Source organism: Acinonyx jubatus, chromosome B4 (genome assembly GCF_027475565.1).
Source record: "Acinonyx jubatus isolate Ajub_Pintada_27869175 chromosome B4, VMU_Ajub_asm_v1.0, whole genome shotgun sequence".
Lineage (NCBI taxonomy): Eukaryota > Metazoa > Chordata > Mammalia > Carnivora > Felidae > Acinonyx > Acinonyx jubatus.
In genome coordinates this window covers 132,083,387-132,095,452 of record NC_069387.1, presented here as the reverse complement: position 1 = coordinate 132,095,452, position 12,066 = coordinate 132,083,387, and the positions used below count along the sequence as shown (strand labels likewise).

At 56.1% G+C, this 12,066-nt stretch overlaps 2 protein-coding genes and 1 long non-coding RNA gene across 4 annotated transcripts in view; 1 reads left to right on the top strand and 2 right to left on the bottom strand.

Annotated features, from left to right (window-relative positions):
• TEF (TEF transcription factor, PAR bZIP family member) overlaps positions 1–5,003 on the bottom strand; it is a 21,940-nt gene extending 16,937 nt beyond the window's left edge. The window contains exon 1 of one of the 2 annotated variants that reach the window (XM_015077894.3): positions 4,726–5,003. In XM_015077894.3, coding sequence (XP_014933380.1) covers positions 4,726–4,828 — 103 coding nt within the window. In that variant the 5' untranslated portion in view covers positions 4,829–5,003. The remainder of the gene's footprint in view (positions 1–4,725) is intronic. The other variant, XM_015077895.3, reaches the window with a different exon arrangement.
• On the top strand, positions 2,547–9,376 carry LOC128316511 (uncharacterized). Its single transcript, XR_008300544.1, has 2 exons — positions 2,547–2,973; positions 4,257–9,376. It is a non-coding gene; the product is annotated as an uncharacterized LOC128316511 (long non-coding RNA).
• ZC3H7B (zinc finger CCCH-type containing 7B) overlaps positions 9,135–12,066 on the bottom strand; it is a 60,879-nt gene continuing 57,947 nt past the window's right edge. The window contains exon 23 of the mRNA XM_027070634.2: positions 9,135–12,066. Coding sequence (XP_026926435.1) covers positions 11,820–12,066 — 247 coding nt within the window. The 3' untranslated portion in view covers positions 9,135–11,819.

Sequence of the window (12,066 nt, the reverse complement as noted above, 5' to 3'; positions counted from 1 at the left end):
GTGCTCCATTGAAGTTAACTCAGCATAATCACATTTTGGGTCGTTCTGGGAATACCTCATTCGTCCCCACTTGCCACTTCCTCAAGAAAAGTGGGGGTGGGCGGCGACCTTCAGGCAGGGCGGTAACAGCTTCACTCTTCTTTATGATTTTCAGGGCCCTGCAGGCTCTGCCCCCTGCGGGTCTCTCCAACCTAACCTCTTCCTTCTCTCCCCCTTGCTCACCTTTGGCCACCATGGTGGCCTTTTACTCCCCAGACACGTGTCTTTCCTACCCTAGGAAAGGGCTTTTGCAGGTGCTGTTCTCTCAGCCTGAAAGTTCTTGGGGTTGCTCACTCTTCCTCACTCTCCAGGCCTCAGCTCCAGTGTCACCCCCTTCCCTCGGGGAGGCTGGCCGAGATCCTCCTCCTGGCTGATTGTCTGCCTCTCCCCACTGGAATGCAAACGCAGGCGAGGGGGCAGTGTCTGCCTCATTCTCCCCGGTGCCACAAGCTAGCAAACGCTCAATAAGCAGTCAGGACATCTGATTGGATGATTGAAGAGACCCTGGGGAATCCTGTGGGAGGGGAGGAGCCTGGGAGCAGGCAGAGCTGGGTTGGAACTCCTGACGAGCATGCGGCCTTCCCTTTCCTGAGCGTTCCTCGTTGTGGAATGGACAATCATACCCCCTTGCCAAGCCACTTCACGCATGGGGATGTAAAAGCTCACACTGGAAACAGCGCTTTTAAAATCAGGATTCATTCCCTTGGCAACCTAGCCTTGGGCCAAGCTCATAAAGATGCAGAGCCACCTGGAAGGGGCACTCCTGGACACTAACTGATAGTTTCTGGAACTGGATGAGAATGAGTTTATCACATTCCTCTGCCTGGTGATGGTGGGGAACATACAGAAAAGAAGGCTCTGGGTCCCTGTGGTGGGAGGGAAGAAGAGAGGATGGCCCACACACCGGGCCGGAGGGTAGCCGATCCCTCTGAGTGCACTTCCTCATTTAAAAGCGGCAGTGAAGATTAAAGGAGGTAACAAGCCCAGTGCAGAGAAGACCAGCTCCCCTCCTTTTCCCTGAAAGCAAACTTCCGATTTCCCAGTTTTTCTCTGGTTCCACCAGGCTGGGAGTGGAGGCAACCACATGGACTTTTACTGAGGCCAAACTCAGGACAGCCCAGGCTGCATTGAGCCTACCTCTTGGGCCACTTAACTCAGTCCTCCAAGGGGAGGACGCCCAGGCCCTTCCTGTGCACCCCTGCCTTTGCCCTAGCAAGTCCCCCTAGGATCCAGCCTATTGTTCAGCCCTTTCTCTGGCCAGCACAGCTGGCACCGTTAGGTGCAGACAATGGCACCATGCCCTGGGAGCCTCAGCTCGTGTTTCCAAGGAGACAGCCCTGTGTGTGTGCTCCCACAAACTTGCAACATCCAGTTCTTTCAAGGAGAATATCCATGGGAAGGAGGGTGGAAAGAAGGGAATGAGGGTCAGATTACAAATGTGATGTTGGTGGAAGGAGCAGAATACCAGGCTCAGCTGCTCTTTGTCTTTCGCAGAGAAAACTGTGGCACTTCACGGTTTGCAAAGGCTTCCACATAGGACAACTCCTCTAATCCTGGCAACAGACCTGGGAAGCAGGTGTTCTTTTTGCCCTTTTACAGACTGGGGGGGAGGGGGGGGAGGGGGGGGCATGTCCAGGCTCCCCTGGTGGGTGGCCCACAAGTAATTCTAGTCAAGGGGTGCCTGGGTGGCTCCATCAGTTAAGCGTCTGACTTCCCCTCAGGTCATGATCTCACAGTTCATGAGTTCAAGCCCTGAGTCAGGCTCGGTGCTGACCACTCAGAGCCTGGAACCTGCTTCAGATTCTGCGTCTCCCTCTTTTTGCCCCTCCCCTGCTCATGCTCTCTCTCTCTCTCTCTCAAAAATAAATAAACATTAAAAAACAATTCTAGTCAAAAGCTCCCTGAGGCAGGTACCCTGTCTGCCCAGCTCAAAGAGAGGGACTTGTTCAACCTTGGGTGTGTTTTCATGCTACTTGTCTCCCTGAAAAGGAGGCCCGAGGGACCAAAGGTGGTAGAAATATGGGGGGCCGGCCTCCGAGCGTAGCTGAGGCCCCGTGTGTTGAGGTAAGGACAGGGTGTAAAGATCTAAGTGTGGTTGAGGGAACCGGAGTCTTTCCAGAAGCTGAAGAAGAAAGTGAGAGATAGACTGTGCAGGAACAGAATTACCTCTTGGAAGAGGATCCTCAGGAGAAAGAGCAGGAGTGGAAACAAGAATAATCCTTAGGGATCAGGGACCAGAGACAGAGAAGAAACTGAGTCAGGGCTTAGGGTACAGACCCCCTCTTTGGCTGGATATGAATTTGTCTGCCCTCAGGAAAGTCAGTCACCCTGGCGGCCAGAGTGAGGGTCCACCAGGTGGCCACTACAACCTTAAGCCATGGGAGTCTCCAGCCTGGTTAGCTGTGCTGGAGAAAGTCTGCTCGACCAGGGACAGGAAAGAGGTGAAGGTCGGCGCAGGCTGGGGTGGGAGGCCCAGGGCAGCAAGAGGGAGAGGGGCCCCGAGGGAACATCTTTATACTAGAGCACGGCTGCAGGGAGAGCAGGGTCTCATGAGAGCACACCTGGGTTTTTTCACACCGTGCACGGCTTGCCTCTAAAATTCCCTCACGCTGGACCCAAGATATGCTCTGCATGTGACCTAAATGTGTGCCGAAGCAGTCACTGGGCTGGAGAAAGGGGGGGCGGTTTGTAAACAGGCCGCCGTCCCCCACGGAGAAACCACCCCTTTCACACCAAAGCAAAGGGTGAACAATCCCGAGGACCGGCCGCACTCTGGGGCGACTAGCCGACCCTTTTGTTCTCCCACTGAGCGCAGATGCCAGTGTCAGGGGACACAGGGGAAGAAAACTTATAAAGTACTCGCTGCATGACTGCTGGAGATTCTCATTCTGTGTGGCATGTGTATTCTTTTCACCAAGGAATATTGGTTTTCAGGTAGGTACATTCATTTTTATCAAAGATGAGGAGAGGGACATGATAGGAGGTGGCATGAGAATCTGGTCCATGACCCTTGGACCAACGCAGCCGTACCAGCCAAACTGATTTTCAGCCAGAACTCGCCAGTTCTTGGAAAAGCTCGGCCTGAGAACTTGGGCAAGCCCCCTCAGTGCCAGACCCCGATTTTGCCCATCCACAGAAAGCAATGGGGACTTTCCAGCGTTAGCTCTAGGGACCAGCTGGAAGCCAGCGGCCAGCAGCTGCTGTCATATTTCTAAAGCCCTGTCATCCTGGTCCTGAGTTGCCCCGAGAACCCTTCCCTGCCCAGCTGACAGCTGTCCCTGCAGGGCTGCTGGTCGCCCAGGTGCTCCCTGTGCGTGCACTGGGCCATCCGGGACACCCTACCTTCCTTGCGTGCCTGGACCTACATCTAGCTTTTGCAAGGACTTCTAGCTTCATCCACCCACACGGCCCTTCAGAGATGTCAAGAAAAAGTCAGCTGCAGCTTTATTGCCCAGGCTGAGTTGAGGGTTTCCAGGGAAGATGGGCTTCTCCTGGTTAACAGCTGGGGGCCTGAGCCAACTCCTTCTAATGATACCCACCTCTGGGGTGGCCCCGACTGCCTCAGCGTTCAAAACCACCGGGGGGTGGTCTGAGGGGCCTGGGCCCAGAGCTCTGTGAGAGAGCCCACAGGGACCGTGCCCTGACCTCTGGGAGCCACCTTCCCCGCCTTGGGCAGTGTCTCCTCACTCCCCAATGGGGTGAGAAAGAGGGCAGGGGCTGTGGTGTCTGTCCTCAGGCTCCAGAGTTTGGGAATAGCTAAGAGTCCTTTGTAAGGAAGTCCTGTGGGGACAACCAGGGCTCTGGTGGTGAGACAGATCTGGCGCCAGCACAGCAGGATGAGGGATAGCCTAAGAAAGGTCCCTAGGACACCCGGGGCTCCTAAGTCAGACACTGGCAGCAGAGGACTGCTGGGCTCCTTTAAAGGCACATGTGGATTTGGAGCACCAAGGACCTGGGTGTGAGCCCCGGACACCTTAGAAGAGATTTGGAGAGAGATGTATCAGGAGGGCGCACTCCGAGAACCCTGGCCCCCAAATCTAACCGTGGGCTTTGGTGTCTCAGGCAGAACTCAGGAGACACCTGGCGCTGGCTGCTGGCGCTGCCCCTCGGTCCACGCCCTCTCTGCTGGCTCCCTGGCCCCGTGTTTGCCTGTGTATCCTAGGAACCGGGGCTGCGAGCCTGTGGTCCTGTTACATAACGGCTTCCATCCCATCCAGGGGTTCAGCCCTCCAGCGAGCGGGAGCTGAAGCAGGCGAAAGGAGGAAAGCCTCTTCTCCAGACACAGGAGGCTGCCCACATCTACAGTCTCTGCCAGCCCGCTGCCATCCCAACGTGCGGAGGGAAGGAACCAGATAAGCAGTCAGCATTCAGTGCATTCTCTGGGCAGGGCGCTCCGGTCCTGCCCTCGTCCCACGTGAGCACAGCACCTGTCAGCGGCCACACACTGGCCGTGGCTTCCCAAAGCTAGCAGGCCTCGGAGGCAGCCCCCGAGTTGCAGTGGCGCTCTCCCCCACTGTGTCCCTCTCTGCACCCAGCCCTCCGCCTGCCCGGGAAGGGGCCAAGGGCAGACCCCTACCGAGGACCCTCCCTTGCCTGGAGACGCCTGTCCTGCCACTGGTGCCTGTGACTGCCCCCACCCCTCAGGCACATGGGCAGCCAGCCAACGCAGGCCACCTCTGTTCCTACCTGTCCTCTTCTCTGGCCAAGGCAGAGAGTGCTCCAGCAGGGACTTGAGGACCTCAGGCATGTCCATGGCAGGGGCCACTCCAATCCGGTCACAGCTCGACATGGCCCGGCAGGAGGTGCTTGCTCCGGGAGTTCAGAAGCAGCTAGAGAGACAGGAGCGGGCCCGGGAGCCGCAGGCTCTGGAGGCGGGCGGGGCGGGAGCCTGAGGCAGCCAATGGGCAGTAGGGGCCCCGGCCCACCCGTCCGCCCCCAGCTCGGCCACCCGCCAGCTCCGGCTGCAGCCAGGCCTTCCCTTCCCGCTGCCTGGCAGGGCGGGCCTGGCTCTGCGCCAGCCGCAGCACGTGGAGCCGCCGCGCCAATCCTCTGACAGAGAGCCCGGGCTGTTATCTAACTTTGCAAAGGGAAGTTCTCCCCCAGGCTGGGAGCCATAACCGGGGCCTGCCAGGTGAGAACAGGGAGATGTCTCCACGCCCACAGCAAGTGTGCCCTGCACACTCAGGCACTCTCAGCCGAGGGGCCCCGGTGGCCAAGTGCAGCAGAGGGCAGGGCCGGCCATGGAGATCAGTTTGGGCTGGAACCTGAGACCCTGGCACCCCAGGCAGCTCAGGACAGAGGACATACTCTGTGTTGGCACACACTAGCACGGGAAGGGGCATCACACGTTCACCTGCAAGCTCGTGAGCCCAGAGAGGTTTGTTGGCATGTTTTGAGGCAGGTATCCGCATGCTCCGCACATGTGTCCTGCAAGGCACACAGGTTTGCATGTGGTGTGTGCAATTGCGGCTTTGCCATCTGCAGAGCCTGAAGTCTGCGCTCCTACAAGAAGTGAGAATATCTGCAGCCTGGGATTCCTTTGGTCTTCCGGGGAAGGGAAAGAGGCAGGTGCCCAGCAGACAAGCCCTGGGAGGGCAGGCAGAGCAGGCACCATTGAAAGGGAGCAAGCTCTGCCAACCTGGTGGAGGCTGGTCTCGGGTGACGTCCTTCTGCCCAGCCCATCCTGGGGACTTGCGTGGCAACTGGCTGTTTGTTGTAGCCCCCGCTCTCTGGCCCTCTCACCAGGACATTGGCCTCTGTGGTCCCCAGGCCACTTGAATGTGTGGTCAAAGCTAAGATTTTGTATGTCTCCCTCCATTGAAGACTGACATCAAACTCGGCCGGCGGGGTGGGGGTGGGGGTGGGAGGGATGGTGTCAGGCCGCACACGGACATGGGATCTTGAACAAGTTGCATAGCCCTTCTGGGTCTCAGTTCCAAAACTACTCAGTGTTGTGACCTCTAAAGTTCCTCTCAGTTCTGGTCTATGTCTCTGACGATCCAAGTAGATGCAATAAGCATTTGGTTCCCTGCGCATAGATGATTTCTATGCAGTTCTTCACTGTTTTCCAAAAATATTTTGTACAGAAGCAAAAATACTCCAGGAACCCCCCTGGCCTCTCCAACAGCCCTCAGCCTGTCCTCTACATACCCTCCCCTCCTCCCTAACAGCCTTCCCCAAACTATGCTCTTTTCCCAAATTAATTAAAAGTTAATTTCAAGTTTTGAATACAAAGAACATTATATGGCCAAAGCTCAACACTTTTGATAAAGGTATACTTTAGAAATATAATGTCAGGGGTGCCTGGGTGGCTCAGTCGGTTGGGCCCCTGGCTTCAGCTCAGGTCATGATCTCACAGTTCATGAGTTCGAGCCCTGCATCGGGCTCTCTACTGTCCGCTCAGAGCCTGCTTCTTTGGGTCCTCTGTCCCTGTCTCTCTCTGCCCCTCCCCCACTCCCAAGCTCTCTCAAAAATACATAAACATTACATGCACATATGTAATTTCTATCCCTGTCCTTCCTCCCCATTCCTCTACCTCATAACAAATTTAGTTTCTTATTTATCCTTCTAGTGCCCTGTGCTTCTGAGACCCTGGGCAGTGAGGGTGAGGTGGGCCTCGCATTCAGGTTGCCTCAAGTTGACCTGGGATTTGCAGGCTGGAGCTGACTGAACCGCTCCCTGGCCTAAGAACTCTCTGGTGTGCTAGACTGGCTTACCACAAAGGTGCAGTGGGTAGGTGCCCACAGAGCATGATTCCAGAGGCAACAGGAAACTCCCTGTGTCGCAAAAATACCCACCTGATAAGTGACATTCCGTCCTCGGACATTTGTCCCTATGAACTCTCTGCAGAACCCTTCCAATGTACAGATGTGCTAAGCATCTAAGACCATAAGTGAGTACTTGCTGCATACCTGGCACCAGCCAAGACTTTGTGAGAGATTCAAAGTTAAGTCAGAAACCCGGCCGGGCAGGTCCCTGCCCTTAGGGAATTTTCATGCCACTGCAAGTCAGTCCAGGTGGCACCCCTACTCCAGGGGGCCCAGTTGGCAGTGTCACCTGTGCTCTCACAGAGGCCACATCAGCAGGTTGCTGGGTCAAGAGGCTGGAGAGGGTAGAGATGGGGAAAGGGGAGGCCGCATAGAAACCCGGAGACATTTGGAAGGGGCCGCATGGCAGGCGTGTTGGGATTGTCTGCACTTCTTGGGTTTCCTGGCTCAGAGGTCTGATGCCTACTAGAGATGGCTCCCCGGGGAGGGGGTATATGTGGATGCAGTTTCTGGCAAAGCCCTCAAGGGCTTTCTCTAGAGAGGTGCAGAGCCCCTTCACCATCTGCAGGTCCCTGACAGTCACCCCACCTGCCCAGGGCCTCCCTCAGAAGCAGCTTCCTCAGAGGCAGGGAGAAGCCTGCTGGGGCTCCATGGTGGTGGTGGTGGTGCTCACTCTGACCCTTACTCACAGGAGGGGAGACCAGAAACAGATGTGTGTTCAATAACTGGGGGCTGCTCAAGTCAGCACCGGTCCCTTGATGAATAAAGTGTCGGCCACTGATCATAATACCTAAGTTATATCAGGGCTTGGAGACACGCATGAAATACAATTGAGAGAAAAAGAAAGATGCGGGACAACGAGTGCGCATTGACAACCATGGGACAGCAATCTTTTGAAGCCTCTATCCCAGTTTCACCTCCTCCAGGAAGCCCCCCCTAGATCTGGCACCTGCAATGCCTCCCACCGCAGTGCCTGTCAAACCATCCTGCCCTCTCCCATGTAGGTCTGTATCCGCTGGCAGACTTGGGTTCAAGGGAAGCCACATTTCTTCAGTAACCTTGTTCCCAGGATCTGAGAGTGGGTGCTCAGTGAATGTTTACCAACTTGAGCTAAAGGAGGCCCAGAAGAGAATTTAGGGGAATGTAGAGAATTCAAGAGTTTAGTCCACCAGGCACATTGAAGTCCTGCTTATCTTACGGTCTTTGATTTTCTGAATTCATGGGAGGTCTGGATGCAGGTTCATGATCTCTCCAGCTTGAGGATGGGTCTGGAGGTTTCCTTTGGGGGCCTGTACTTTGCCATGCCACTTTGGTTTTTCACGGTGATACCAGGGGTGCTGAGAACCCCAGACCGTCAGCGCTGAAGGGACCTTTGCCAATCACCCAGTTCCCAGTGTTTCTTGTTTTACTGTCTCCTGAGGGTCCTTGGAACCTTTGCTGAATGTCTCTAAGATGTGGACACCAAATGTGCAGCGTTGTCATGGGGAACAGACATGCTGCATCCAGTGTCTGGTGTACAGGTGCTCAATCAAGCTGCTGGTTTCTCTTGCTCATCCGGTCATTTATCAAGCACCTGAGCCCCTATGCACCTTTGGCCCCCTGTTCCTGGTGTCACTCCACACTGCAGTTGACAGCTATCTGGTGAGAGCTTGCTCTTGAACATATGTGGCCCCTCCCATCAGGGTCCCCCTCCATCCCTTGCAACACACACAACCCAAGAGATTTGAGAAAGTACCTCCCATCCCAGAAGATATGGACTTCCCCGAATTGAGAATTCCCAATCTAATATACTCTCTCCTTTTAAAGATGAGAAATCTGGGTCCCGAGGAGTCCAGGCTACAGTCAGAATCATATTCCAAAGCAATGGCATGGCATGCCTCCTCGCTATTCTGGAAAAGCCACACCCAGAAAGGGCACAGAGCCGACCCTCCGGAATTCAGGACAGTGTCCTTGATAAAGGCAGGGAGGTGTGGGTACCTCAGGACCCCCATGCGGAAGGCTGTGAGCAGGCAGGCTGCAGGAGAGCCAGTGAAGGGTGGCTGCTGGGGCCTCTTGTACACAGCACAGCTTGTCCTTGCCAGCCGAGGCGCTGCCTGAGCTGGGGTCAGCTGGGTGGCCCTGTTTACACAGGGACACAGACCTTCTGCCCCTCACCCCTCGGAATTTCTGCCTTTAGGCATGCCCAGCACCAGGCAGCTCTGCTCCAAGTGGACAGAGCAGCCCAGGCCCCTGGGCACAAGCTCCAGGCAGGGAGGAACAGGAGCGACAGAGGTCGAGGACAGAGGTCAAAGTACACACGTTTATTTTCTAGAACAAAGGCTAAAAGAATCAAGTTTCTTTCATTTTATTTTAAGAAGGACAAAAATTGTTATTAAAACATCTACATTATTATCAAGATACTAGACCTTATGAATATTTAATATTAAAGTGTGGTATTCTTAAATTTTTAATACACAGACATTTTAAAAGGACCATTAAATTGATTACTGCCCAGCTGAGAAATGCAGCGTCCCTCCTTCGCCCTACTCCAAAGGGATACTCACATTGGGGGCGCCTGCCCCCCCCCCCCCATCACTATGTTTAAAGTATTGTCCCTGCCTGCTGGCAGTAGGCACGGGCCCCTGATTCAACTCTCCAAGCCTCCCAGTCAGGGTCATGACTGAAATAATCACCCTCATCCTTCAAAGTGTACTCCTGTCCCCAGGTCCCCCACCTCTGGCCCTCTTCCCAACCCTGTGGGGGATCCAGCTTTGGCCAGGCCAGGGAGCCCCAGATCCCAGGGGACCCTGGATGGCTAACATGTTGAAGAAAAATCTGGACACTAATCCTATTCTTCTGGGCAGGAGACAAACACCAATCGTTTTCTTTCCTGGAGCACCACTGCTCTCTCCCGGCAAGGCTGGAGTGGTCTGGAAACTGGGCCCAGGCGAGGCCACTCCTGCCCTTGCTGAGAAATCACCTCCAACCCATGGCTCCAAGTCCCCGAATCTGAAAAATCCCTCTTAATTACACACCAGGATGGCTGCATTTTCTGGCCAAATTCTTTATCTTTAGCCCTCATTAGAAGTGATTCCTTGGATACCACACACATATATAATATTATATAGAGCGATATATTTAATACCTGTGTATATATGCATCACGGGGGCGACATATATACACACTAAAAACGAGGCTGGTGACGACAGACTGCAACACCACGGATCAGGGAAAACAAGTGTCATCGACATTCACAGCCACGGCCCCCACCTCGGGTGTGGTCTCTCCTCCCCTCCAGCCACGCCACCAGCACGAATCTGCTGGCCTGCTGGGGGAAGGGGGCAGGGAGAAGAAAGGATGCATGCCACGATTACTGGGAAAGGCTGGGCAGTGACAGCAGGAGGAACAAGGTTCTCTGCGTCTGGGGTGCCCATAATCACATCATTGCTCACTATCGATCCTTGCTTGAGGAGAAATGAGGGGGATTCCATTTTCTTTTTCTCACCCCCCACCCCTGACTCCAGCTGTGGTCCCCGGTTCCTTCCGGGGGGCCCCACTTCTTGTGCCAACAGTGTGGGGCGTTCTGGAATGTCTCAGGAACCAGGGGAGGCCGGGTCTGCCCACAGTGGGTGGGATGGAGAGGAGGGGGTGCACGCAGACAGGTCAGACGAGAGGCATGGGAAAGGGCTTGGTGGCTGGAGGTAGGGGCTGGGGGTCAGCTGAGGTCCCAGGCAGCTGGCAGGGCCGGGAATCAGGGAGGGCTGGGACAGACAGGCGTGACTGTATTCTGGGTCTGGGGAGAAAGGGATGAGGGCCATGTTGGGTCCTCAAGAAAGAGGAGCTGTGTCCCATCCTAAAGTGACCCATGGTGCTCAGCGATCCTAGAGTGGCCCATGGCATTCATCTCCCTTCTCTCCACGTTCCCTGACCCCCACCCTTCCCCCTTCTTCCCAGTGCATCATGCAGGAGCTGAGCCCATGGGTGCCCTGCCTGTTACCACCGCCCTGAGTTGGCGTGGGAAGCAACTTGCTGCTACACTTGCTACGACCATCCTCAGGAGGGGACCGACCCTCTACAGGGTACTGCCATGACCAATCCCCTGAGCCTCCCTTCTTCAGCCAACAAGTTCCACTGCCTGGAGCCCCCATGGCACACTGATTCAGAGACTGTCATATTCCTGCCAAGAGCCTGGAGGCTCCAGCAGACAACTGGCCCTGAGCCTTTTGACTAGTTTGCCTCTGGCTTTACCTTGTGCCGTGGGCGGGAGACCCTGAGCAGATCACCCCTCCCTTCCAGGCCTTAGTCTTCCTATCTGCAATGGGGGGGCTTGAGCTGAGTCATCTCTGAGGACTCTTAGGACCTAAAGTCTACATTTGGTGGCTCACAAGGGAGGAGGGCTGGGCTGGTGGCCGGCCTGGAGAGGCTCTAGAGATCATCTAGCCCAGCCCCTCCCACTCTTCCAACCAAAGGGGAAACTGAGGCCCCAGAGGGCAAGCGACCAGTATTGTGTTCCCAGCTCCACCCTGGGGCTGCATTTTAAAGCTAATTGGGGCCGCCAGCCCTCTGTTGTGTACTGATCTGCCCCCAGGGAGGTGGGGATGAGGTGAGGGTGGGGCAGGGAAAAGGACCCTCCTGCTGCAGATTCAAGTGGGGACCCCAGGCTCCCCAGCCCTGAGCTTTGGGCCCCCTTTAGGAGCAGACAGAAGTTAAAGCTGTAGGCTGAAGCTGGAGGGGTCAGCCAAGCCCCTCCCTCCCCAACCAGGAGAGCGGGGGCTAGGGGTGTCTGCCCAGGGTGTTCCAGCAGGACGAGGACCCTGGGACCGCTTAGGGCTACAGCACACGCACCTGGGTATGCACACAGGTGGTGGGGGCAGAGAGGACGGAGGACAGACGGGGCCCCAGGGGGCCGGGGGCTGCCTGACGAGGGCGGCCCCCCGTCCCCAGCCCTGGCCTGCCTTGGCCCTCCTATCAGGACCTCTGTCCCCACCCCCGCCCCCTGACCCTAGGACTTCACCCCGAGGCCCACAAATGGCCCTATTCCCCAGTGACAGTGGCAGCAGTAGGGGCTTCTGGGGCGGCACCGGCGGTGTTCCCATCCTCTTGCAGCAGGAAGTTGTATTTGCCAAAGTCGTCGTCCCGCGGGCACAGAAGCATATCCTTGCGGGCCTTGGCCAGCTTCTGCTTCAGCACCTCACGCCGGTCCAGCCACTCGGTGAGCTCCTCCTGCCCGTGCGCGCAGCGGCACTTGTCCCCATCTGGGCAGGCCTTGCCCTTCTGGAGC